The sequence below is a fragment of the Protomyctophum bolini genome (assembly GCF_963924005.1).
Source record: "Protomyctophum bolini genome assembly, chromosome: 8".
NCBI lineage: Eukaryota > Metazoa > Chordata > Actinopteri > Myctophiformes > Myctophidae > Protomyctophum > Protomyctophum bolini.
Window position 1 is genome coordinate 19,142,644 of NC_137869.1, and position 27,693 is coordinate 19,170,336.

The 27,693-nt window shown below is 44.3% G+C and overlaps 2 protein-coding genes across 18 annotated transcripts in view; both read right to left on the minus strand.

Moving 5' to 3' along the window:
* The window catches only part of herc2 (HECT and RLD domain containing E3 ubiquitin protein ligase 2), a 74,435-nt gene extending 51,370 nt beyond the window's left edge, over positions 1–23,065 (minus strand). For 7 of the 17 annotated variants that reach the window (XM_080771314.1, XM_080771303.1, XM_080771313.1 and 4 more), the window contains exons 1-19: positions 22,943–23,065; positions 22,160–22,268; positions 19,194–19,287; positions 18,903–19,034; positions 12,925–13,147; positions 12,139–12,239; positions 9,658–9,799; positions 7,365–7,469; positions 7,023–7,194; positions 5,996–6,169; positions 5,719–5,736; positions 5,224–5,412; positions 4,740–4,891; positions 3,790–3,947; positions 3,510–3,623; positions 3,105–3,356; positions 944–1,137; positions 597–797; positions 162–390 (exon numbers count right to left, since the gene is read on the minus strand). In XM_080771314.1, the coding sequence (XP_080627440.1) occupies positions 162–390; positions 597–797; positions 944–1,137; positions 3,105–3,356; positions 3,510–3,623; positions 3,790–3,947; positions 4,740–4,891; positions 5,224–5,412; positions 5,719–5,736; positions 5,996–6,169; positions 7,023–7,194; positions 7,365–7,469; positions 9,658–9,799; positions 12,139–12,239; positions 12,925–13,147; positions 18,903–19,034; positions 19,194–19,287; positions 22,160–22,231 (2,722 nt within the window). In that variant the 5' untranslated portion in view covers positions 22,232–22,268; positions 22,943–23,065. Of the gene's footprint in view, positions 1–161; positions 391–596; positions 798–943; positions 1,138–3,104; positions 3,357–3,509; positions 3,624–3,789; positions 3,948–4,739; positions 4,892–5,223; positions 5,413–5,718; positions 5,737–5,995; positions 6,170–7,022; positions 7,195–7,364; positions 7,470–9,657; positions 9,800–12,138; positions 12,240–12,924; positions 13,148–18,902; positions 19,035–19,193; positions 19,288–22,159; positions 22,269–22,904 lie in introns of all 17 variants that reach the window. The other 10 variants (XM_080771309.1, XM_080771317.1, XM_080771306.1 and 7 more) reach the window with 4 other exon arrangements.
* Positions 23,066–25,638: 2,573 nt separating this feature from the next.
* LOC308320135 (signal recognition particle subunit SRP68-like) lies at positions 25,639–27,471 on the minus strand (the record flags this gene model as incomplete). Its single annotated transcript, XM_080770454.1, has 1 exon — positions 25,639–27,471. The coding sequence occupies one exon, from the start codon at positions 27,469–27,471 to the stop codon at positions 25,639–25,641; it is 1,833 nt and encodes a 610-aa protein (XP_080626580.1).
* Positions 27,472–27,693: the final 222 nt, after the last annotated feature.

The window sequence follows — 27,693 nt, forward strand, 5'->3', positions numbered from 1 at the left end:
AGCTTTATATATGAACTTCATATATGAACTTTTTATATGAACTAGTAAAATGTCTAATATTTCTGCAGAATATAATTCACTGTATTTTAGTCACCAGTACATTTTGAATCACTTTCAGCTAAGACATTTTGTGTAGAGGGGAGAAATAGTGTTCACCAGACCTGCATTAGGTAGGAGTGAGGACAGAGCCCGGGCTCTCTCCTCAGCGGTGGGCAGCAGCACAGACCAGCCGCTCTGGAGGACGGCCTGGGCGGCCGCCTGCACCGAGTTGAGCACCCCGGCATTGCTGGCGAGCATCACCACGGTCTGCTTCAGATTGTTGAGCAGCCCGCTGCCCAAGCCCAGGCCCAGCTCCTCTGGGTCCACCTGGTTACTAATGGCCGCATGGAGCTGAAAGACCAGACAAACCAATGTTCTCATGAGCCAACTATATGAAATTAAGACACTTTCACACAGAGTCTAATGCAATTTTAATTGTATTGATTTGTTTTTAATCCATCTGGGAAAGAAAAACGCAGATTCAAACCGCTAGTTCCCAACTCTACTCTGGCTAAAAATCAGTTTGGCGCTAGAAACATACTACAGCTCTGTCTTACCTGTAGTCGGAGCAGGTTGAGTGTGGCCACGACCATGCACTCCTTCTCCTGTGGAGGAGGCCAGTCGGAGCTGCCGTCCATGCCCTCGCTGACCTGTCGTAGGAGCAGATCCAGCTGCTCAAAGGTCATAGGGCACACGTCCACCACGAAGGGCACCCTCTGCCCGACAGACCACTCAGAGCAGGAGGACCAGGCAAAACTCTGTAAAAACAACATGGGGAGGGTTTCAACTGGTTTCAACATGGTGGTCTTCAAGTGTGTTCAAGTGTGCATTGTGTGTGTGTGGGGTTGTAAAAAGTATCTTTTGGGTATCATAGATGGCGTGCTGGGGGATCACGTAGGTTTACCTGTCCCGGGCCGCAGGAGATGCCCACAATGTGCTTGGAGTTGAGGCCCGGCAGTGCTTTGGGCTGCTTCTTGTTGGAGAACAGTGTATCAAAGTGCTGTAGTTTGTCGTTGCTGCCCCAGCTGTGCACCTCCCCATCGTCAGTGAGAGCCAGGCAGTGTGTAGAACCCACAGCGATGTCTACCACCTTCTTCCCTGCCGTGGGAGAGAAAAGGTGACATTTCAAGCTCAACTTTACCGTCATTTTAATACAACGGGTAACTATAGTACTCTGGCTCTTCTCTGCCTTAACCACATGAATCCCAGCAACCCTAAACATTTGGCACGCTACTGTGTACACAGAATGAGTACCCAATGCTCTCTTATGTATACATTGTACATACAGGAGAACATTACATATTCTACAACAGGGGTGCCCACACTTTTTTGACTTGAGGTCTACTTTTAAAATTGCCAGCTCAAGGTGATCTACCAACCAAAAAAATATTATCCCATTGCTTAAAATACTCAAAATAAATAACATTAAGGCATTAGGACTGTTTCAATCAATAAATTCTATTTATTTACCAGCTTTATTTTGTTAAAGTTACTCTTTGTAATAACGTCAATCAATTTTAATTTGTAATAACATATTGCTCACAAATATTAAAAGTATCACACATAAAAAGCATACACAATCACATGAAGGAATAATGCACTCAACTTAACCAGAGCAGAACTCCTACCACAGGACTCTGGCAATCAATTAATAGGCCTACAGTTGCAACCACTATATTAATGGAAAGTATTTCATACAATTTAAGTTAAAAAAATGAGAACTATCCCTTTAATCAGATGACTGCTTTCAGCCTTGCACTGAATGGAGTCCGTCAGCGCTGCGTAATCCGGACAGTCACTGCTGACAGCTAGTCTAACAGGCCTCCAAATGATCGTCCGTCAACGTGGAACGATATTTGGACTTAATTATCTTCATGTGGGAAAACGCTGATTCACATAAATATGTGGAATATTCCTTCACGAGTAAGTTCCAAAACTCTCCATCGCGGGCGCGCAACTTTATCTGTATGTCAGCCTGCAGTGCCATGATTTCATTCTCCAACGCAGAAGAGTTCATGTTAAAAAGTGTTGCTATTTTCGAGGCAATGGAATCAACATCAGCTTCTGAATGGGAAGCACATGAATGTAGCGATGGGCTCGAGTAAGGCAAACGCAGTTGGACTTGGAATGTGACATTGTGAAAAAATAATCTTCTTCCCACTCTGCATGGAAGTGATATGTTTTAGGCTTCTTTGCCGCGCGCATCTTGCTATATGAACAATGATGGATATATAGCCGCGCCGCCGCCTGCCCGAGGCAACTCGAGGATTGTTTTATTTTAATTTTTTCATGTTCAGGGCCAAGCGGTCTACTTGCGCAGCGCTTGCGATCGACTGGTCGACCGCGATCGACGTAATGGGAACCCCTGTTCTACAACAACAATGTGCGGTACATAAAGAAACCAGGTGCTCGATGGAGATGCAAAAAGTAATAATGTAAAGTAGGCTGATGCTTCAAAGATCAGTGGGACTGGCAGTGACACGAGCTAAAAATAGATGGCTTCTTTTAACTATTTAACTATTAAGTACTATTTTTATCCAGCCTCTCCTCATTTTTAACGTTTTGAGTGCTCGGATCACGCCTTGTCTTTAATGTGCGGTACATATTGGCAGTTCAGAAACCTGACAGCCTGATTGGTGCTCTGGTAGTGTTTTTTTTTTCTTTCTCTCTCTCTCTTTTTTTTACGAAACAGAAACAGCTAAACCACAGGCAGAGGGTTAATATTCTAGGACTGGGCAATATAGTACATGAGACTAGATATCGTCTGGAATTTTGGATGTCCGTTACCGATTTTCTCTCCTCAATTAATTCATCCCCACACATTTCTGCGCTACCACTGCTGTTGTAGAGTGAGCCCTACCCAACCTGACCAATTAGCATAAACCTTTGGCCTGAACCTAGCCAGAACCAGAGAAGTAAAAACAAAAATATGTCTGTACAATTGATATCAGCAGTGGATCAGATAAATAGAGAGAGAGAGAGAGATATTTGCAAAGAGCATGGCTCTGAAGAGCATTAGCGTGCGCTCACACAAACTAGAGGGTTCACCGTCATAAACAACTCACCCTGCAAGCTGTCGAGCAACTTGGGATAGCGGACGTGCTCGTCGGTGCCGTGGCCCAGGCGCTGGTTGTCCCCTTTTCCCCAAGTGTAAACCTGGCCGTCCTTGGCGAGCGCCACCGAGAACTGACTGCCGCAGCATACCTTCACGATGTCCAGGTCCTGCAGCTTCTCCACCAGCTTGGGTGTCTTGCAGCCGTCGCTGCCCCCGCGGCCCAGTTTACCGTAGTCGCCGTCACCCCACGACCACACCTGACCTGCAGTCCCACAGGGAGAGGACAATGTTTGAGAGACAACAAATACCTTGTTAAAACTTTGCAATCTGAGCCACAGACCACCAGTGGTTCCCCACTTTGAAGACCACCGTCCTAGACCGACTTCAGTCGGTAAGTCCTTTCTCTCCTGCTCACCGTTTTCCGTCACGGCGAGAGTTTGTGCATCGCCACTGCCACACGCCACATCTAGGACCTTCAGTCCCTTCAGTGCCGTCACCAGCATGGGTGTGGTCTGGTCCTCGCTGGACCCTGTGAAGACAATCAAGGACAACATTCCCATGTCAGCATCCCAGTTGTGGACTCAGTCGGGATTTGTTGGTTTAAAGCAATTTGTGTGCCACTCTTGTATGATGAAGTTAATTAATATGCATTAATGTGCGGAAAAAAACCCACAAAGTTGAAATACGGTTCTCACCGTGGCCCAGGCGGCCGTAGTTCCCTCTTCCCCAGGTGTAGAGCTCCCCGTCGGCCGTGATGGCAGCGCTGTAGGTGCTGCCACAGGCGATGTGCACCACCTGCTTCCCCGCCTGCTTCCCGTTGAACGCCGTGATCATGGCAGGCTCCTCCAGATACCTGGGATTGGAAATCAATAATCATGGACTTACATTCCTTCCTTGTTTTGATCAACCTTTCTCCATGTAGCATTTACTGGTTTGGAGGAGATTATATTCATTACAGGTGTCAACAGTCCTTAATTAGACCGTTTTTTTTTCATGTGATGAATTCGCCAAAACTGTTTCATAAGTAAATCCACATAGAACACGAAAATTACACAGCCATAAAGCAACACAAACTTTATTAGTAAAATAAAAGCATCAAGTTGTATCAACTAACTACACTACTACAGTATATGAAATGAATAGTTTGGTTACGAAATACTCAGGCTGTCAGTTTCCCTCTATAATCCCATTCGAATGTATTCTTTTTTATATTCTATATATTCAAATATTTTATACAATATATTTATTGCGAACGCAGTGAGCACTAACTATGAGACCCTGCAGATCATGTCTGTCTGTGTGTCTGTCTGTCCCGCTGTAACACCACCCGCCCGCCACCAGAGGGCGCAGCTGTATCGCACACACACACACACACACACACACACACACACACAGTAGAAAACAGACTGCCACAACAGCTGCGTTCGCTTCCCGGGTTCACGCGTCTTACTTGTTATAACTATATAAAATAATGTATAGTTGTACAATAATAAACGTTTATGGTTTATGGGGGGAAACATTTAAAGGAGAGGAGTCTATACGCATTTCCAGCATAATTCCGTATTTTATTGAATATGCATGTGTTGAATAATATCAGCATCAGTATCATCAGGTGTCTCTCGTTCCATTGACTATAGTTTCTTACGTGGTGTCCCCGTGTCCAAGACGGCCACCGTCTCCACAGCCCCAGGAAAACACCTCCCCATTGGCTGACAGGGCCAGGTAGTGCTGCCCGTCGGGGTGAGCAGCCAGCTTCATGATCTTTCTGGAGCTCAGAGCGTGGACTAGCATGGGAGACTGCAACGACACAGCAACACAACACATACAGAGCTCAGAGTGTGGACTAGCATGGGAGACTGCAACGACACAGCAACACATACAGTAGACTGATATACTGGCCATTATGTAACTTTCTTTTGATGACAATGTTATCGGCAATTATGCAGTCGATGTGTCCTGAAACTTGTTACAAATGTTCAAAAAAGTAGCAGATATACAAGCTCACAACACATTGCGACGTGTTACGAGCGTGTAGATAAGCTACGTTTTGAAAAACTTGTGTAAGAGCCCAGTCGGGCTAATATACAATAGAGCCAACCAAAACGGTTGCTTGACAAAATAATTCATACCAGTGTGGTGCTCTTGTAGTTCTGGGTGTAAACGGCACCGCTGCTAGACAAGATGAGAAACCCCTTCTCTGAGCAGACGATCTGATTGACTCCCAGGCTGGACAGACCCTTGCACTGGATGGGGCCGTTGACGTTGGCATAGAGCTTCCAACCCAGTAGACCCCAGGCTATCACCTCCTGCAGGGTTCCCTATAGTGCAAGCAGATGGACACAGTCACAGAGATTAAGTAAGATTATATTGTATGAAACTATTCTTCTGTTCGTCCAAAAAAGGTGCTCTGATCAGCGACTTCTAAAAATGGCTACTATGAAGTTGCCTGTTGGTCAAGTTTCATAGATTTAATGTAAACAGGCACTGTATACAGTACACTACCTAATATCTGACTTACATACTGTAGCACTTTTCAAGATACTCGACAAGTAAAACATAAAATAAAATATGACTAAAAACAATTGACAACCTTAAGGATAGCAAAGAGCATATTTTTTATTTACCTGTATATTGCCGTGATCCTCCAATAAAGCACAAAGACAGGAAAAGTAATTAGTATCAATAAGGCTCCTATTTAACAATCTACAGAAATATGAATTGTATGTGAAGCTATTGTATCCATAGACAACTTGTGACAGGCCACCATCATTTTTTATCAAATAGGGAACATGGAAGTGAGGGAACAGCCTACTGATGACCATGATGTAACGATGTCGTAGAAGTACAAATTAAGCATAAGACTTGATAAAAGACGTCCAGGTGTATGTTGTGTGTTGGCACCTTGTGCGAGGTAGGGGAGCTGCACGTTGGAGGGCTACATGGAGCAGCAAGGCGGTCCAGGTGAGCCATGATCACCACGGCCGTCTGCCGCAGGTCGATGGCCAGCTCGTTGTCCTGGGGCAGGGTCAAGTAGCGCAGGAAACTCTCGTTGGGAGTCAGAGGGGCTGTGAGGATCTGGGGGGAGGGGGAGGCAACAACAATAGTCAGAGGGGCTGTGAGGTAGAGGGCAGCACGGGTCCAACCGGAACCCAATACCCGAGAGCCGAACCGAGAACCGAGCCAGTTCGGGCCCAGAATATTGACCATTCCAAATTGCTGCGGGTCTGGGTCGGATCGTCTGAAATGCAGTTACCCGAAATTACCCGTGAGGATCCGAGCTTTATATATTAAACCCTTCAACTTTAAAAATAGGTTTAAAAAATAGACATGCGTGCGTTGTAATTATTACATTCTAAAGTGCTCAAATTCTAAAGTGCTTAAATTATAAAGCGCTCGCTCTCTCTCTCTTTCACTTTGTCTCTCTCTCTCACCCCAATCCCAACAACGTGCGAGCACACACACACGACACACACACACACACACACACACACACACACACAGCTGGCTATATTGCAATGCAATCATGGCGACCCCCTATGCAAGTTTGCAACCCTCCGCTGCGCTGTCTCGAGAGGCGGGGTGCAGTCGTCTCATGTCATGTTAAAGCATATAATATTGCAGAGAACACACTATGGGTCCGGATCTATATGGGATCGGTGCCGTTTTGGTCGTTTGGACCGGGTCCAATTTTATGGACCCGTGCTGCCCTCTACTGTGAGACAACAACTAATACAAGGGCTTTAAGAGGGCATTCCAAACCTCATTATCAAGTTATTAAAGTAGCATATGTGACCCAATTAAATTAGTAAAAAAAACGAATAAAAAAAAAACACTGACATGGAAACAGAAAACTGTGAAGGATTTTGAAGACGTTTTTAGAATGGGCTTCAGGTCTTAATGGGTAAAGTAGAGGCGAATAAAGGTTCACCTCGATCTCCTCCTCGGGGGCCGGCTCCTCCTTACTGCTGTGGATGTTGTGAAAGCGCTGCAGGAGGGGCAGCAGGGGAGCGCTGGTTCCCTGGGTGGAGCGCTCGTTGTCCATCTCTCTCGTCCCGCTGTCCCACAGCCGCAGAAGGAGCAGGACAGCTGACAGGATCTGACTGGAATTAGAACACAACCAAAGAATACTTTTACAAAATATATCATTTCAAAAGGTTAGTTTTCTTCAGAAATACAAAAAAAGCTGCGTAAGGAAGTGGTTGCACCACTTAAAAAAACATCCAAAAGACCTTCAAAAACGCATTTAAAGATATTTAAAAGATCTGCGTACCTGAGTGTGCCTCTCTGAACGGCCAGCTCCAGCAGAATGGCCAGAGCCAGGTGCTGGTCCTGCAGGGGAATGTTGCCTTTGACACTGGCACTTCCATGCACATCACTGGACCCCACAAGAGACAAAACACGGCAAATGACACGTTAGGCTGTACAGTACCTACACAGTACACATGGATAAAAGCTAAATAGAATTTCACGAAAATGTTTGTATGACCAGTGACCACCAAGTCTACCCAAGTACCACCACCAAGATACCTATGTACCTGTCTAAATACTTCCTTAATGTCAACGAAGTCCACACCCACAACACCAGAGGGAGTTCAACAAACCATGTGCAACCCAGATTCGGCACAAATAAGGGATTAAATTAATTTCGCTCCTATGCCACCAAAATGTGGAACACCGTACCAACAGTCATTAAGACATGCAAATCCGCCCAGGCGGTGGCGTAACCGTCTGGGCACCCGACTGGTAATCCAGTCGCAGTGTGCCGCGGGTTCGACTCCCGAGCCCGACACGGCCTTTACTGCATGTCTTCCCCCATCTCTCTCCCGTTTCCTGTCAGCCTACTGTCTGTCCCTTCAAAAAACCAATAAAAGGCGTAAGCCGCAAAAAATATCTTAAAAAAAAAAGACATGCAAATCCCTTGACTCCTTCAAAACCGCTCTCAAAGAGCACCTACGGACGGCTGCAATTCGAAACTGGCCCCCGTAAAATCCCCCCGCAAAATCCCTCACTGTATATGTTTTTTTCCCTTTTTATCTCCTTTATGATGATTTCCTGTATTTGACTATATAGAAGTGTTTATTTGTACGTCTCTAAATGTTATGATGAATTTAAAATGGTGGACCCTATTGTAAACTAGTGTAATGCTTTATGTTGTCACAGTTAACAGTTTTGTATTGAGTTGTGCTTGAAATGTACTGTAATTCTCAAATCTGTTAATACATTCTTCAATCAATCAATCAATCAAAAGTCTTAACCCGCTTATGGCCAACGACGTGTTTTCTGACGTGCTATCAACAAATCCCTCAAGGCCAAGGACGTTGTGGACGTGGTAGACAATAATTCAAAAAAAAATTAATAAAATTATCATTTTTTTCCGATTTTTTTGCATTTTATTTTTTATTTTTATGTAATCTACTAAAAACCGGCCGAAATCCGCGCGATCGTGCACTATCGTGCACGCGCGCCGTCTCTATGTGAATCGCGGCAAAAAATCTGATATTTTGGGATCTTCTGGGCTAGATTTGGGTGATTTTAGACTAACTTATGATGAAGCTATTGTTAGCCTAGCATTCCGACTGAGTGAGGCTATCTTGTAGGGGACAATCTTTCATTGGTTGTTTACGTCCTTTTGAACCGGAAGTGTTATACCAGTTTACACATTTTAGAGATTTTCAGCATAATGGTACGTTCCCGCCATCTGGTGTAAATCGTGGGGTACTACTTGAAAATGACTCTAAAAGATGGCGTGATTGTATTTTAACGCAGAAGTTTATTTTTGCATAAAAATGATGAATTAAGAAATGGGGCTTTCGCCAGAATTGGCTGGCGTTGGCCAGCAATCTAATGGCAATCTAAAAATGTGAGATGTGACCACAATGTCACAGATTGTCTCATTTTGAAGCTGCAAGTCTGTAGTTTACAATGATATAAAAATCTTCTTTCTAGCATTTGCCATTATTTATTAATAAGCATTTTAATACACATTGGTTTCAGTGAACTAAAATGCTTCATTTTTGCTATAAGTGCTATAAGTAAACGATGGAACATGCTAGAGACATGGTTCTAATTTATTTGTAAAGTGAAGAAATGCAGCTTGAAAATGAGATATTTGGTGATATTGTGCTCATATCGCACATATTTCTATTGTCATTCAAAAAGTCGCCAAATCTGGCCTAAGCCACAAAAAGATGTGATTTAAGGCTGGTAATAAGAGGGTTAATGTGCAATTTGTGAAACGGATGTTTAGGAAACACTAGCGCTGTTTCCTAAACAATTAACACAATATGTAAAAAAAAAAAACATATATACGTATAGCTTTTTAATATTATAGCTAATATTGCTAATATTGTCCTTATGCCTGCTGTTCTACATACCACCAACCAGGTGAAGAAATCACAGATTGGTGCTTTAACCTTTAAGACTATTAAGATTTTTATGGAAAATGCTTCTGAACATTTTGCTATTTTGACCACTTCTTAAATTGTGACTTAAATTAATAACAATCTACAAGCTCAATGCGTCGCAGACAGGATCCTGTAACAGAGCACAGAACATTTGCCGACCTGAGGAATTTGGTTGCCCTCTCAACAACCTCCAGCCACACTGAGGACACAGTTCCTTCATCGAACAGCGTGGCCTCTGGTAGAGCACGCAGTGCATCCAGAGACTCCTGGAGAAGCTCGCTGCACAGATCTGCATCGTCGCCTGAAAAACGAGGAGAAATGTTAGACAAACACACTGCAAAGATAGCACATCAGCAGTGCATCAATTACTGATTGTCGGGTTATATTACTGGGTGGAAACCTTGTATGTCAAAAACATTCCTTTTTATATCATTTAAAAATAAAAATAAAAGACAAAAAAGATAAAGAAATCCCTTAACCCTCCCACCCATACTGCTCAGTGACACTGCATACTATATAATAAGATGATAGAAAGCTCATGGAAAACATCTGAAAAGAAAATGGCGTACAGTCAACCATATCAATGGTATCCTGTCTATTCATTTTAAATTGTTAAAATAGGCAATCTTCAAGATCACAACACATCTCATCCACATAGTGGCGTGTTATGAGCTTGTAGATCTGCTCATTTCACAACTTTGGAGCGACACTCTTGTAGGATGAAGTAAGGCACTCGTTTATGAAAAATCACACCTGTGTGAACTGAGTGTTGCAACTCCACCCCCCACCCCACCTCTCTCTCTCTCTCTCTCTCATTAGCAGGCAACAATGCAGCACTATCCCTCTCTCTGTTTCTGGCACAACAGCGCCCCTACTGGTACTAATATAGTGGTGCTCATTAACCAACACAGACACATAGGTAAACACAGGCATAGGTGAACACGGACATTGCTGTTCCTTGGAGTGGTTGCACCACTCAAAAATCACACCAGTGTGAACTGAGTGGTGCAACTCCCCTCTCCCCCTGTACCCCCTCCATCTACAAGCTCATAGCACGCTACCGAGTGGCGCGCTATGAGCATGTAGGTCTGCTAATTTTGAAAAATCATGAAAATGCGGCACAAATCTTTGAATATATATTCTTTCAGAAGACTTTTTTATTTATTCACTTCCAGACCTAAATGGGTTAACCTTGCAGCACTGCAGTGAGGAAAGGAAATTAACTCATGACAAACATACTGTTAAGCGCAGTCTTGCATCCATCCCTCAAGAATAAATCTTTGAATAATTAGTCATGGTTTGGTAACTTCAGTGAATTCCAAGGTTTGATTTCTAGCAGACTTACAAACTCACAACAAGTCACGCTGCGCAGCATTCTGAGATTGTAGACGTTTTAGTTTTTTTGTTGTTGTTCGGTACACAACATCGGCATGTACCTAGTATACAACTAAGCATACGACCCAGTGTACAGTAAATCAGGCTAAATAGCGGGTCCAACAATACTCTATAATTCTGCAAAGACTGGGGCCGGTTAGAGGGGGTGTGGGATTCGACATAATCAGCTAGAAATGTGTTCATTCAGCAGGTGATAGGTGGAAAAACTCCAGACAAGTCATAGTGAGAGTGGCTTTCTGCTACGCCCCTGTTATTTCTACAGTACATTCCAGGAATGTAGCCAGACAGGGGGCGAAGGCCTGCGGCTCAGCTGTATGTTTGTGTGTGCGCGTGCGTGTGCGCGCACGTGTGTGTGTGTGTGTGTGTGTGTGTGTGTGTGTGTGTGCCTGCGTGCATGCGTGCTGCTCATGTTACAGGAAGCCTACAGTGGACAGCCAGGCACTTTGTTATCACCCAGACCCCATGGACTGGCTATACACTCAGCAACGCATCAGAATACTGTACAAGTGCACATATGAATCAAAGCATCTCTACTGGCTTACCAAACAGGTAAAACAAAAAGGTACACACCACAGATCGGAACCACACATTTGGATCCGCGTACAAAAGGCAGAAACCGAACATTCATACCCAGGCTCCATGCACTATACGGCTGTGCAAACAAAGCATGTCACATAACCTTGACCCAACAATGATCAAATTTAGCATCTGAACGTTGTTGACCTCCTGGACATCTCAGTGAAAAGTAAGCAGTTATCTCTCTGTCAATAAATGGGAAAGTATCCTATTGCAGTGGACCAGAGACTCTGCTGTAGTCTGGTTCAACGGCTCATTCTTCAGAGCCAGGGTCCACTCTCACCCCTAAGCAATACAGGGGGTGGATTATCAAATCAAGGCCTGTAACACAACCTCACCAGTAGTGCATGGAGGAGACTCCGACCTTGGCGTCTCCAGGGAGGCTTTATGAATGACATGCTGACCGCTCACCCCACCCCCCACCATTCCCCTCCCCACTGACCCCATCCTCCAAAAAGTCACCCAGTCCATCATCCAGCAGACACCACACGAGAAAGTGTTGCGCAAATGTGCAGCGTTGTTTACCCTGGACAGCGTGTGACAGTGTTGTGACACAACTCTAAAAACAGATGGTGAGCCGAGTGTTAAGGAGTGTCATCGGCTACGGATCCATATGCACAACAACCCACTGAACCAAGACTCCTGGCTTTATTCTGGAAATGTGCTCACCTGACCTCCAGGCTCTGCGCAGGAAAGCAAAGGCAAAGGACAGCGCTGCCCTGGAGCCCACTCTGGCCAGGCCTTCAACCCCTTTACTGACTGGACGAGGGCTGGAAGCACACAAGGACAATACAACCGGGATTAGGGCTGGCCATATGGACACAATCAAACATCACATTTTTTTTGTGAACAAGTACAGTACCTCAAAATCACAAATCTGAAATCTGAAATTATAGGGATGAGTATATTGGTGCTTTCTTAACATATTTACACAATGGAATGGGTTGTCTGTCACAGTAGTTGACTCCAGGTGCCACATTTTGAATGTATTAATGTTCAGAAACTGTAGCTATTTTCATGAAGAAAGAAATCACACCCGTGTGAAGTAAGTGGTGCAACTCCATGTGGGGGCCCCCAGGGGGGTCCCTGGAACTTCCAGACCCGCAAGAACGCGCCCAGGGTGCCGGCCCAGTTCCGGCGAGCCGCCCTGTGTCCGAAACGGTTGAGAAATGTTGCCATGTGGGGGTCCCCAGGGGTTCCCTCTACTGTACTGTACTGCAGGGGTTCTCAACCCGTGGGTCGGTTGGTAGTGAACAAATGCTATTTTCGTGCTTGGACTGGGCGGGCCATTCCAGCGGTACCCAATTTCCTCCACAGCAAAGTTAAGGCAATCTACAAGCTCACAAGTTGTGTGTAGGAGATGCAGTTGCTCACAAGTTGTGGGCTTGTAAGACTGGCGATTTTTGGCACCTGACAATGGCACGCAGCAAAGTACAAAATCAGGTTTAACGTCACCTCTTATTGTCAGCGGTGGGCAGCGGTGGGCTGGGCGGGCCCTTCCAGCGGACCTTGTAATTCTCCTCCATCATACTGTGGCTCAGGGAGATGAGGTAACGCTCCAGGATGACCAGGCGCTGCCGGAGGCGCTGCGCCGACAGCGTGCTCTTGGCCATCTGGGCCGACAGCTTCTGCTGGTCGTCAACCAGCACCATCAGACACTCCTTGAGCTCCACCTCATCTACATGCACACACACGACAAAGTACAATATAATAAAATGTGAATAAACAATGCGATCAAAACCGGTTAATTTGAATCCCATATCTGCGCATGCACACGTCCACACACACACACACACACACACACACACACACACACACACACACACACACACACACACACACACACACACACACACACACACACACACACACACACACACACACACACACACACACACACACACACACACACACACACACACACACACACACACACACACACACACACACACACACACACACTTTCTGAGATCTGGCAGCTGCAGAGGGATGTGATGTCACAATAAAAGCAAAAGAGTTATAGTTTAATCCGTGCCGGATTAGTGAGCTAGTGGTAGACTAACTTCCATATGAGTAATCTATAGACATTTTCCACTCCTAAATGCAATTTCTATGAGGTTTCATCTTTGGTCACAGAGTAGCTTATGTTGTTGCTGCCCTACAAGAGTCTCAAGAATTTCATTTAGAGAGTCACGTTATGTAATGCCACAGGCCTCACAGTCCAGTGAAATTATAATGTCTGCACTCTGCAGCACAGAGATATAAAAACAACAGTGATTTATAAGCCGCTTGTTAAATTCAAAAGTACCTACTGTACAAATTATTTATATCAGTATATTACAACCAAGAAGTGGTGTTAACCCTTTCAGAAGCGTTTACACCCTCTGTGTTACGGCAGTATTAACATCCACACACACGCGCACACACACACACACACACACACACACACACACACACACACACACACACACACACACACACACACACACACACACACACACACACACACACAAAGGCTGTACCCTAGCCCTGTTTTAAGGACTCGAACTTCGGCAGGAATTTTCGAGCGCACATCCGAACCATTCGTTTCTAATTAATTAAAAAAATAACCTTCGAGCTCCGAACTTCCATTTATAAATAGATCCTATGGGGGCGACATTGCATAGACTATCAGTGAAATATGGGTTAAGTTCACAATGCGTCCCCGGGAAGGATTAATAATGGTGCTTAACACCATTATTAATTAATCTAAATCTTATAAAAGCCTATATAAATCCAAAATAGTATTAATAAGAAAATATATTTCCAACAGTGGGATTTATTGAGAGATTACTCTCGAGTTAAAAAAAGGAAAAAATTAATAAAAATAACAAAATAATAAAAAAACGAATGGTTCAAGCCCATTAATTAAGATTCGAGTGCCAACCCTAACGAGCGAACGTTCGAACCCCCGAATGTTCGGGGACAGCCTTAACACACACACACACGCGCATGTGTGCGCAAACGAAAGAGTACAGTCCCAAACGGCATGTCACATGTGTGCAGTCACAGTGTGGGATAGTTAGGTTGTGATTCGCCGGCTCAGGTAAGAAGTGTGTGACACTACTGTGCTTTCCTATGACACGGCGAAGACCAGCACGTCTTCACTGAACAAACACTTCATCCAACCCTTCCTTTTTCTCTCCGCTGTGTCCGACAGTCAGAGACTTCAGGGGTAGGGCCTGACAAGCCTATGGCTTCTCCCTAGCCCCTTTTCAGATATCGGACAGGACATGAGCAACGGACACTCAAAAAGAGAGAAAAGAAAAGTGTGCTATGTATGAACTGTATGTCCTCCATTCCGAAAATAAAACTGAACTGAACTGAACTGAACTATGAGGCGGGGGGACTCTCCTATTACCAGCCTCACTACAGTACACAAACTATTTACCTATATCCGCTACTACATGTGAAGGGCACATTCATGGGTTTAAAAACACAGCTGAAACATGAAGTGGAGGCCGTCAAATCCCGCAATTTCAACTTTGTGTCAACTTTGTTAAAATATGTCCTATTTGCTGACGATACAAACTTGTATTGTTGTGGCGAGAATTTGGAGAAGCTTCGGAGTACAGTAGAAGGGAATTGAGAATTATAAAAAGATGGTTTGACAATAAGTTATCATTGAATGTAGATAAAACGAAATTCAGAATATTTGGTACTAGAGAAATCAACGATCAAGCCACACTTTTTAACGTTTTAACGTTACGGAAATTGAAAATGAGTAAATGAAAATAAATTATTGGGTGAAATAATAGATGATGAACTAAGCTGGAAAACCTCAGTCAGAAATCACTTGGACACTCAGAGTTCCACACATCACTTACTGTGTGGAGATGGGGAAACATAAGAGCCATAAGAATAATAAATAGATCTGATTATTATGAACCTTCTAATAAACTCTTTATTAAATATAATACACTAAAATTCAACAATATAGTAGCCCAGAAAATGGCTTTATTGGCGTTCAAAGCGCAACATAAATTGCTTCCTGGCTGCATTCAGAAGCTGTTCCAAATGAAAGTAAACCATTACGAGCTGAGGGGTATACTGATGTTTGAAATCAAAACAGCAAGAACCAACATTTAAAAAAAAGATGTCCATCACATTACATGGCAGCAGAAAAATGGAATAGTTGTGATAATGACCACAACATTTGCAATTCAATCTATAAATTCAAGATATTTTTTTTAAATAACAGTTAAAATATAAAACATTATTATAAACCTCTTATAATGCATTATCTCCACCATATGATTCTACCAAATGTCAAAGTTGTGTTGTTTGTTTCGTTATTACTTGTATTAAAGTAATATAAGCTAAAAAGGATAGGCCCTATAAGCTACGGCTTCAGCCTACACCTTTTCAGTCCAAACATCTTATGTAAAGTTTTCTGTATATATATCATGTACATGTCTTAAGACCGAAATAAACTATTCATTCATTCATACAGTATCACCAAAAGCATGGGAGGCATGCACAATTGTTTTAATTAATACCTCGTACTTTATTGTGTTTTTTGTGATCTTTAGGACTATAATAATTGGGATGCAAAAATGAAATGGCACGGACAATTACTATAAAAATTACACGCTGCATAAAAACCTCTTGTGCTCAGAGAAAACAAACAAGGGCAAAGACAAGGGCATATGGCGTATTGATGAATAAAATAACACAAAATATATAAATGACTGGCTTTGCCGCACTAGTAGCACAGTTGCCTTTCAGGGGCAAGTCATCAAAACTCACGTAAAGGTCATTACCGCTCGCCTCACTGCAATGATTATGCCACGATGAACAGTACCCTCTACCCACACCATCGCCCTTCAACTCACAGCCAATCCATTGTGCCAACCTTATCAGATGAAAATGCTATATTATCATCCCTATATGATAGCGTCACAGGGGAGGACAAGACAGGCAAAAATAGCAGATATGGAATCCATTTAAGCTTTATGTAAGCCAGACTGGCTAACCCTCTCTGTGTGCCCTGAAGTTCAGTGAGCTGCACTCTGCTGCCAGCTGCCCGTGGCTCTATACATTTTCCTGCCAGGGAAAAGTGTCTTGCTATTCATTATGCATTACCCACGGCTCCATAAAGAATAACTAAAGCTCCAACACAGAGTCACTGACACATTCATAGGGGCATGTCTTCACAACCTTGTACAGTATGTCCATTGTCCAACACAGTTACTTTTTGGGAAATGGAAAGAAGAACCTGTGCTACAATGGATCCAATGTAGTCATAAGCCCTTATTAATACATTGGTTATTAAACCCACAAACAGACTTAACCAGTTTGAACTGGTGTCTCAACAAAAGTCTAATTGTTTTAAGAAATCACAGCCGTGTGAAGTGAGTGGTGCATCTCTGTGTGGGTCCCTGGGGGGGGGGTTCCCGGAAGTTCCACAATGAACGCAGCCAGAGGGCCGGCCCGGTTCCGGTGTGCCTCCCCGCGTCCGAAACGGTTGAGAAATGACAGAGTTACTGTGTGGGGGTCCATCTACTGTACTGTACTGTACTGTACTGTACTGTACTGTACTGTACTGTACTGTACTGTACTGTACTGTACTGTACTGTACTGTACTGTACTGTACTGTACTGGCACACCCGAAATCATCATATATACAGTATACATGTGCGTGTGTGTGTTAGGTTGCGCACAGGTGGTGAAAAACAACCATGCTGTTTTCGTGCTCAGACACACCCAGCCAGCCACACACTCACCTACCCAGCCACACACATAGCTCCGTAAGGGAGTGGTTGCGTCACTCAAAAATAGTCGCCTCGCAACGTGTTGGAAACCTGTAGATCGGCTATTTTCAATATACTTTCTGTGACACTCACATGACAAAGTATAAAATAGGGCATTTGTTATTATGGGGAGGTTTCTGCCTGACAGCAACACCATCATGCTCTTCCAAATAGAATCAGCACTTCTACTAAAGAGAGCACAGCTTTTTGACAGCCCTGTGGTGGAAGAGGGACCCCTGGTTCTGTAACAATAGATCAGTCCTGGGCTATATGGGTTGAACAGACTGCTGACGCCTGCACATTCTACACATCCGAGCACTCAGTGGGAGAACAGGAAGTAGGCTACGATGTTTGAAACCGAAATATCAATGGCAGAGGAGCACTTGCACATAAAAGTGATCTCAATTGTGCCCACTGCACTCACATGCAATCGTACCAGTGCAGAGCAGAGAGCTGTGTGTGTGTGTGTGTGTGGGGGGGGGGGCGGTCTCAGATCTAATGGCAACATCCTGGGCTCAAATCTGGCTCATGACCTTTTTAACAGATGTCTCTCTCTTCACTCTTTCCTGCTGTGGTATCCAATAGAACAGAAACGCCTAAAAAATAACCTTGAAAAGACATACAAATATTGCAATTTAACAATGGTCCTTTTGGTCTGCAATACAGTTTGGTTACAGTATAAAGAATTACTGAAGCAGGTACAGGACCATTATTTCTTGTAGTTCTTTAATATAACTCACTAAACTCACACACACACACACACACACACACACACACACACACACACACACACACCCCTTGTAACTCAGGCAGTTAACACGTTAACTACATAACTGCAATCCAGGTTTCGAATACTGGCACTCACTGTCCTTTTTAAATTAAGCAAAACGTGCTATAATAATAGCTTTAATAAACACACACACGTCTCCTCAGAATGAAGAGTCTGACTCTGTGACTCAACTAAAGTTGTGTCTCAATAACGAAAACAACCAAGCCTGCAATTGATAAGGACACCGACTGCGCACGCACAGGTACCACCCCCCAACCCCCCAGCCCACCATGCTTATCTCCTACCAGCATATCATAGTCCCACCCAGTCCTGCCAGTAAACAAGAGCCTACAGTCAAAGTCATGGACGCAACCCACTATTGGATGGCATCACAGCGGCCGGCTACCCAGATTACCCCCGGATCCTGTAGGGGTAAAAATAACCAGTCTGACCTGCACACTGTGTGTAGACACTTGAGCTGGCACACACTTCACGTGCCAGTGAAAGCGGAAGAGGGGTCAAATGTGTTTACTTTTCTTCTATTGATAGTTTTTTCTTTCTATTGATAGTTTCAAGTGAAGATTAATAGGAAAGAGGGAGAGGGAAGGGAAGAGATGTGCAGCAAAGGTTGTCATGAACGGGACTCGAAGTCTCGAACACGCGACACGCTGCCAGGCCAGAGCCCATATGTGGCATGCGCCTGGACCACCAGGCCACCGGGCGCCCCAGCTGGCTGTGTGTTTGACAAAAAAAATAGGTCCTGTATCACATTTGGATGCAGTGGATGCAGGTGCTGCCAGCACCGTGCTGTGGTAGTCACTGCGATTTGACTCAACCGGCATTCAAATGACAAAATACATAGGACGGCTCACCCGGCTGCCGCCCCCAGTCCCACGTCTCGATGATGGAGTGATGGACGGACGTGGATGTGTCCTCTTCCTCTTTTTTCTCCTTGTCGTTGGACTCGTCCTTCTTCTGGGCGCCAAAGCAGTCAGTGCAGTCTTCTGCAGAGTTGGAAGGACATTTTAGGCATTAGATGCATCATGCATACTGCACTCGGATTGCGGTCCTGTCTCTATTATCAAGTTTTCAAGGAATAATTTTTTCAGAGTGTTGACAATCCACGGTGTCACACATAAATGGTGCTATCAGTGCCATCATACCTGGGTGAGCCGACTCCTCACCATTGAACGATATCTCCTCATCCTTCACCATCTCGTTCCACATCTCGCTCAGTCCCTCTGGAGAGAATGCTCGCTGCAAAAGAGCACAAACAAAACCTGCATCAATTACACTTTAATTAAACATTTTAGTTAATAGCATAGCACAGTGAATAGCATTTTGTGAACATTTTGCTGCTGCAAAGTATACACAGTACACACAGCGGACAATTGCAATCCATTACCAGACATGATTAATCCAGTGCGACTGTGTTATAAGACTGGAATGAATCATACGTAGCATTGCCATACATAAAATGTTGCCATGATGATTTGAGCCATCCCAAAATCCAATTCGTAAAATACAACTTATATTCATATTTAGTTTAGACTGTCTAATTCTCCTACTATAGCTATCGTGAAACTAACTCAACTGACCAAAAGATATTAAAGGGCTCTAAATTCATCGCTGCCGTTACCCAAGTCAGCCGGTGCCCGAAAATTATAGTATAGGAGCTTATAGGAGCGTCACCCGCTATCCATTATGCCGACACCGGTATTTGTGCCTAGAGGTGTGGTCATGGGCGTGTTGGCATGCTTCCCCTAAATGGTTATTTTGGTCATACACATTTGGGAAGGCGATTTTAAAAGCACCCATAAGCCGTAATGCCAAATTAGTTTGGTATAGAGCAGCTCGCGCCACACACCTGCAATGGAGATGTCCGCGGAGTCAGGCTGCTTATTCTCCTACGCATCTCTGTGATTGTAATTTTCCTATAATCAGCAGAAGCGAGTGCCTGTCAATTCCTTGTGTCCACTGTGTTTATATAATAGAACTGTCAAATAAGTTATTACTTGTGCCATGCATTGTGCGCGATTCCATTTGCTCGTTCAGTTTCATCACCCCATCACACAGCAAATGGGGTTTAATCCGATTTCCTGAACTTTCCTTTTCACTTGATACCGTTTCGTAGAGACGCAATACACGCACGATATATACCAAATGAAAGCTCGAATTTGAAAATGAGCGAGATGTGAAGTTGTGACTCAATGAAAAGTGTTTTTGGCTCTGTGCGCTGTGGGAAAAGAACTGTGCAGCACAAGTGAGGCTTCAAGGCAGCAAAGCATGACTCTTCCACCTATGAGCATAGAAAAAAAGTTTGTCTTTTGTTGGGTACTAGATATCAAGGAATTATTAGCCATTGTGGTGGCACTGACACTAGTGCTGGCCACCCCGGACAAAAGAGGTGTTACATCTTCATGGGGGCTTGAGCCCCGCAGCCCCCACAGAGATGACGTCACTAGACACACACACACACACACACACACACACACACACACACACGGTCCAACCGTTTGCAGCGTTGATTCCGATGCGGTTTAGGTGATCAACATTATTCAAGTGAAATGCGTAACAGCAATATTGGGCTAATATAGCTAAGTACCAATATGTACGACACAGGGATTTACCGACAGAATAAAGGTTATATATCAGACAGACAGACAGCAGTGCTGTGAGCAGTGAGCACAGCTGCCCTGTGCTCTCATTGGCTGTAATACAGGCTCTTCTCAGGGCGCAGTCGCAAGACTCGCAACCCAGTTCGTACTGTATGATGTCCAGTCGACGACAGAGTCAAATATCAAACCTGCTAGATAAGATATTCAGAAAGGCTCTGGAAAGGGTCGGCGAGCGCTTTTATCGTCCTCCTTTAATAAGTAATGTAGTAAATAAACAATAGTACCAGTAAAAACATTTCCCTATGCAACATTTCTTCACACGGGAATGACACCGGTCATAAATCCAACTTCTACTTTCCAAGGATCTTGGTTTCAAATATCAGCAACATGTGAACTCAAACATGACACTAGACATGGAACAGATACGTTGGCTGTATTGCCATGGTTGTGATGGAGACAGCTCTAATAGTAAGATATTGATACACATGTCTGTCTATGCCATTTTAAACTCTCATTTAGCCATCCCCAATTCATGTTAATACAGGTCAGGGTGAGTCCCAGCCAATCAGAACCGGTTCTAGGGAGACCAAGAATGACACATGCAGGACAACTCAAACAACCACCAAGAAATCAAACATGACTGATTTGGCAACTTCAACCCAGTAAGCTGGGAAAGGTCAAATGTGCATTGATTCTGTCAGCATCAGCATCATTTCAAAAATAGCAGATCTACAAGGTCACAACATAATGTGGTGCAGCACGTTGTGAACTACAGTAGAGCAGCTATCCTGGATGGATATAGATGACAGCCTCTTTTACATATGAAGTGACTGCCAAATGGCATTAATTGTTTCACACACACACACACACACACACACACACACACACACACACACACACACACACACACACACACACACACGACTAGTCTACCAGACTGACTTATTTTTGTTCTTGCACAACTGGTGAAAACAAAGAAGATGTGTGTGTGCTGAGGTTGGCTGTATTTTGGACTCCTACAGATCTTAGTCATGGTGTGTAATGCCCCATTCTTGCAACATCATGGTGTGTTTACATCTTTGTAACAGCATGGCAAGACATTCAAGCAGGGGAGGAGGGTAACACCATTACTCCCTTTCACCACCATAACAACTTTGTTATGTTCTAAGAAAGCCACGATGAGAACGACTATGACGAATGACTATAATCTAATAACAGCAACAAGCATCACTCAGAATTGCTGTGTGATAGGTCAAATGTCTAAAAACGACAAAGTACATTTCCATCATCACAGATATGAATGACTGCTAAAATAACACTGACCGGTAATAATAGTAAAATAGCCACAGTTAACCATTAGAACTTGACAAGTGACATGACATTTCAATGCAACTGAATGTGTAGGTAGGCTATTACTGATCATTATGAACACAGAAAATAATATTTTTCTAAAAGCAAACACGACATGAAAGTCTTTCATATAAATCCATCCCCTGTGAAGGTCAACTTACCTGCAAGTCTATCTTCAGCCATTTATCATGAAATCTTAGCTGAGCATCGAGGGTAAAAGATGGAGGAGGCATCTTTCCCTCTCCTCTCCTGGCTGCAAACGCAGCCTACCTGCAGGACAAAGCAGTGTCACATACAATGTCTTTGCCACACAATATAGGGATCCATTGTTGTGGGTGTACTTTTCACAATAACCTCTATGAAAACATTATGAAGATGACATAATAACAGCTAACGACATGCATGGACTGGCTACCTACAGTATAGGCTACCAAATTAGCTACAGCCTTCTGACTCGCCTGTGCACATAACATTGCATTTGCATTTTTATAATTTGAACAACAAAACTGATTTCTACGTTCAAGTGGAAACGTTAGTTGGTAATGTGACATGAACTGGTGAGGTGATTAATAACATAACATATGGGCAGAAGACCACAAAAACAACTATCACTGTGTGCTGGGGATCGATCAACCCATGCTAATCGATTCACCGGTGAGGTTATAACGATATTATGCACCGACATTGATGTTAGTGGCAGGAAGGACAGCACAGCATCATCAGTACAGTAGTATATCAGCTATAAACGTTCACGTTAGCCTGCGTTGCTAACTAGCCGCGTTAGCCGCATCGCTATACAACAACCTGCTCCCATCGTTATTTTCATGCGACCATATCGGTGAAATTATGACATCACGCCCGATGACATGCAGCGTGTAGGAGCGTTCCAACAGCGCACCAACTCACGGGGTGATTATAAACATCATATAGGGCAGATATTTGACCTGTAAAGCCTTTTCTTTCTGCTGCTCTCTTGTCCCTTCAGCCGCGGTGCTGCATTATAATAACCAGCCCTTCATGTTGGTTTCTTCTCTGTCTGTCTGATTGACAGAGTCGTGGGCCTGCGCAGGAGGCATGGAAACAAATGACGTATGATGACTGTTAGCTTGTCCGTTTGGGGCAGTTCATTTTGCGTTGCGCACTCGCCCAACGGAGCGGGATAGTGACGTAGAACTCAAGGACCACCAAATTAATATACATACCAGTAATTTTTTGTGCCAGTTGGACGGACGGTGGACCACCCGATTGTGTAGACTACTTGGTAAGTACTAAGTTGGCCGTGGACGTGGTCGGCATACGGTCAGAGGCACAATCTCCGCTCGCCCGGACCGCCCGTGTTACTGAATAGTGCGTTTCTTCCTAAAACGGGGGCGGGACAGAGCGCGGAGGGGGGGGGTGACTTGGAAAAGGAGTGCGAGATGCTGCACTCAAGACGCTAGGAGGCGTTGTCGGACCGAAAAGACGATCCTACAAGCTCACAGTGCGGGCTTGTAGATTATGTTTCGCGACACCGGCGGCAGATATAAAGGTTAAGAATGAGTTTTCACTCCTGTTGTGATGTCGTTGCAGCAGACACCGGCACTGATCACATCATGTACCGGTAGGCTAGTATCATGTGTATTATAGGCTACATTTAAAAGATGAATGCATAGGCTACTTTGAGGCTGTAGATCACTAGTACCATCTGCTGGAGATATGAAGTAGCCGGCTACATGTAACTCCAAAGAGAAATTATAGGACAATTTTGGATTTTTTCAGCCAAGGTTCATCATGTCCGGCAGCCGGGGTTGTGGAGTGGGTCAGTGGGACATTTGGTATACCGGTAAGTATTTTTCATTGGCCATTCATTTGGGCCAAATGCACAACAAGGAGAGGCAAAGCAGAGTTAAAGCCCACCCAGGGCCGGGCGGATCTTTATTCACAAACTCGGGGGGAGAGCTCGGGTCCCGGAAACACTGGAGAGGAGAAGAGAAGGCCTGGCATGTAATGTCAGAACAGGTCAGCTCCGTTTTTCCTCCCGGTATTTTCACCAGTGAGGGGGATAACTTTGTAATATGCTATTGGCTGTTTGTATTCTTTTTGGAAAAATATAAAGGTCAGGTCATTGAGGTCAGATGTAGAGTTGCTGGCCAATATTGATGACACCAGGGATCTCCATCCCTGATGATGTCATGTGATGTCACGTGATATCTCATGATATACTAATTTATTGCGACTGCAGGTCGCATTTTATGAAAATGTATTTTTTTCAGTTGGTTGGTTGGTAGGCCTAGGTCACCCCAACCAACCAACCAACTGAAAAATTGACTTAATATTGATGACATCAAGGATCTCCATCCCTGATTTCTACCTGTCTGGAATGTCATTAAAAGAATGCAAAGAGACCAAATATCTAGGTAATTTCATAACAAACGACCTATCTGATGATAGAGATATTTTTAGACAGCGGCGTAAACTGTATGCCCAAGCCAACACACTCATACATAAATTTAATTTCTGCTCTGTTCCAGTGAAAATCTCACTTTTTAAAGCCTAATGTACTCCGCTGTACACTGCCCACTTGTGGCGACACTACAAAAAGGGCAGCCTGCAAAAAATGTCAGTGGCCTATAATGGAGAGATGACTGCATGAGACTAATCTGAGTTCATGAGACTGCTGTAGTGCCAGTCAAGTGTTTGTAGAAATAAATGTACCCACTTGCCCTGCTGTGCTACGAAACCTGATATATAGATTTATGTGCAGGTTAACAGACTCTGAGAACAGCATCTTTGCATCACTTTCTAACCCTGCTAAAAGCTCTGTCAGACTATCATCTAAGGCTAAGCTGTGGAGCCACTGGTGTTTTAGCCTGTATGTACAGCGATACGAGTCCCCCCCTGTTTGTTTGTTTATTTATAGTTTGTTTACTTTTGTGTTTTTATGTTTTATGTGTACCGCCCTATGGACCCCCCTGTGAGCGTCTTGAATAAAGTTTGAATTGAAAAAAATCATGTGATGTCACGTGATATACTATGAAAACGTCCATTTTTCAGTTGGTTGGATAGGAAGTTCACCCCAACCAACCAACAAACGAAAAATTGATGTTTTCATAAAATGCGACCTGCAGTCACAATAAATTAGTATATACCGTATTTCTACCATTGTGCACTGCATAAATAGAAGAAAAAACTAGATATCATAATTTTATCTTCAAATGGAGCATTTTTACAACCCCGGAAATGCTTTGGCCATGTTTCGTGTCCCTTATATATATAATCATTGAGGAAAGTTTATGCATGTACTATGTGTACTGTTCATTTCCATTTTCCAGCCATTCAGTTGCAAAAAAAGTATTTTGGGGGGAAAATAATGTACGGGTCGTGAGTCGTGACCCATGGGTTGAGAACCCCTGGGCTAGCATACTGGAAAGTGTTTCTATACCCAAGTTTGAGTGTTGGTTGTTCTTCTATTTCTGGCGTATGTAAATATTACACACTATTTTTAAATGATTCTAAATTTGATTATATAAGCTGATTAGGCCTATACAGTATGCTGTAGGGCCGTAGGCCCCCTGTAACATCTGTTTGATTGACCTCCCCATTTATTGACCTCTGAACAGCTGTGACTGGCTATGGGAAGCCGGCTTCCCATGTGGGTTTTTTATGTATTGCCAAATCCAAAGATGCCCTTGATGTAACCTGTCAGGCCACCCTGGCATTTCTGCTCCACCTTGTCATCCTTGCTTTTTTGCTCTATCTTGTCAGCCTTGTCCTTCTGCTTCATCACCTTGTCGTTCAATGGTGGGAACGCCAAATGTTTGAGTGCTAGGTCAAAGAATAAGGGTGTGCAGGGGATTGGCTGGAAGTCAGGAGGGAAGTGGACCAGATTGGCCTGCTTACGGACAAGAGTATGGTTGAGGTTGAAGGTTTCCAAACATTCACTGAGGGGCTTGTTGTCTTTCACCTGTTGCTGGGATGGAACCTGAGCAGTCTCGTCAATGTCTAAAATGGCAGAAGCCTGAAGTGAATATTTTTCAGCATTGACATCAGCAATGAGTTCTTGTACATCAGGGAGATCCTTCAGACTGTTGTTGAGTGTCTTGGACTTGGACTGGATCTCTCTGGCATATTTCAGCACTCTCTCATACAACACCAAAGCCTCACTCCACTTCTTCACCATCACATAAGACTGGGCTATGAAGAAACACCTGTAGGCCTTATAGACCAGCATTTTAAGGACCACCTCCCTCTGAAAGGTGTCGTCTTTCTCTAATCCCGGCAGGGTGGACAGCTCGGCTAGACTCTGCAGGATGATGTCATACAGACGGATCAGGTCCTGGGGACGAGGGCCCCTCTTGTTGTCAGCAGCTTGAGGCTCCTTCAGTTTAACTTGCAGCATATTGGCCATGTTCTCATTTCTCTTCACCACAGTACACAGCTTGATGTAGGTCAAGTAGCTGTGCAGAAACTGCAGGTTGGATACCTTGCCACTGTGTGGATCTGGACCTCTCTCACGCTGCTTCGCCTCTGCCTTGAGCTCCTCCCTCACAACCTGGATGGTGTCTCTGCACTCAGACAACAGGGTCTCATACAGGTGCTCTTTGGTCTCTTCATTTGTTGCCTGAGCAATGGCAGCCTCATTATCTGCCAGGCCCAGGAGGAAGATGCGGACCTTTTCAACCTTTACAGGCACCGAGCGCCCTCGCCATTCTACCTCACTCATGGTGGCCGCCTGCTTGGCTCTCATCTGGGTAATCAGAGCCTCTAGTTTCTCAGCCATAAAGCCTCCACCTCCCCCAGTCAGTCTCATTTGCATCAGCTCATTGATGGCATTCTGGTCACCTATGTTATATGCACAGTAGCGAATGTTGAGTGAGATTTCCTCTACACGCTGATGATACAGCACTGCCAGATCCTCAGTGAACGCACCTGCTAGCTTCTCATAGATCGTCTTGCACTTGTTGAAGGCCTCCACGGCAGGCGTCCACTGCTGCAGCTCAAATTCCACCATGCCAGTCAGGTAGGCAGTGTAGGCCTGTGCCTCCAGCTTGGTCCTGGCATCAACACGGGGACATTCACAAAGCTTTTCCAGCCTCTCGCCATGTTTGGCAGCCTTACGCAACCGTGCCAGTGAGTGGTAGCGCTTACGGGGCTCTGTAATGGCTTCCTGCTTCAGCTCCATGGCATAACTCCATGACCGCTCTGCCTCCATCAGAACAAGTAGTAGATACCTACTGTCAGAAAGCACATCAACAGTAATCTTTTTCTCTGCGAACTTGTGTCTGTTGCCCATTTTGAAGCCCAGGGATTTGCGCAGGCGTCGTAGTCGGCTGGCACAGTATCTTCTGTATCTCTGGTAGTCGCCATGCCTGAGACCATGTTGCCGCTGGGAATCCTTGGTTATCTGCAGGATTTCCAGTCCAAGGCCTTCATCCGTAGAATGATTTCCATCCACTGTTGCCAGTTTACCCTCATTCTTTCTATCAGCAGCCATTCTCTGGAAGCTAGTCGGCTTCATAGATGCCTTGTATCAGTCAAAGAGTGGACAGAATTTGTATGTGATTTAAATCTTTGTTGTCTGTGACATCACATTGACATCAAATTACATCATTCTACTACCATATCGATCCGGCTGATATGCCCATATACAGTACAGTAGGGACATACTGATGAGATCAGCATATGCCCATATATGGGCATATAGGTTACTGATATA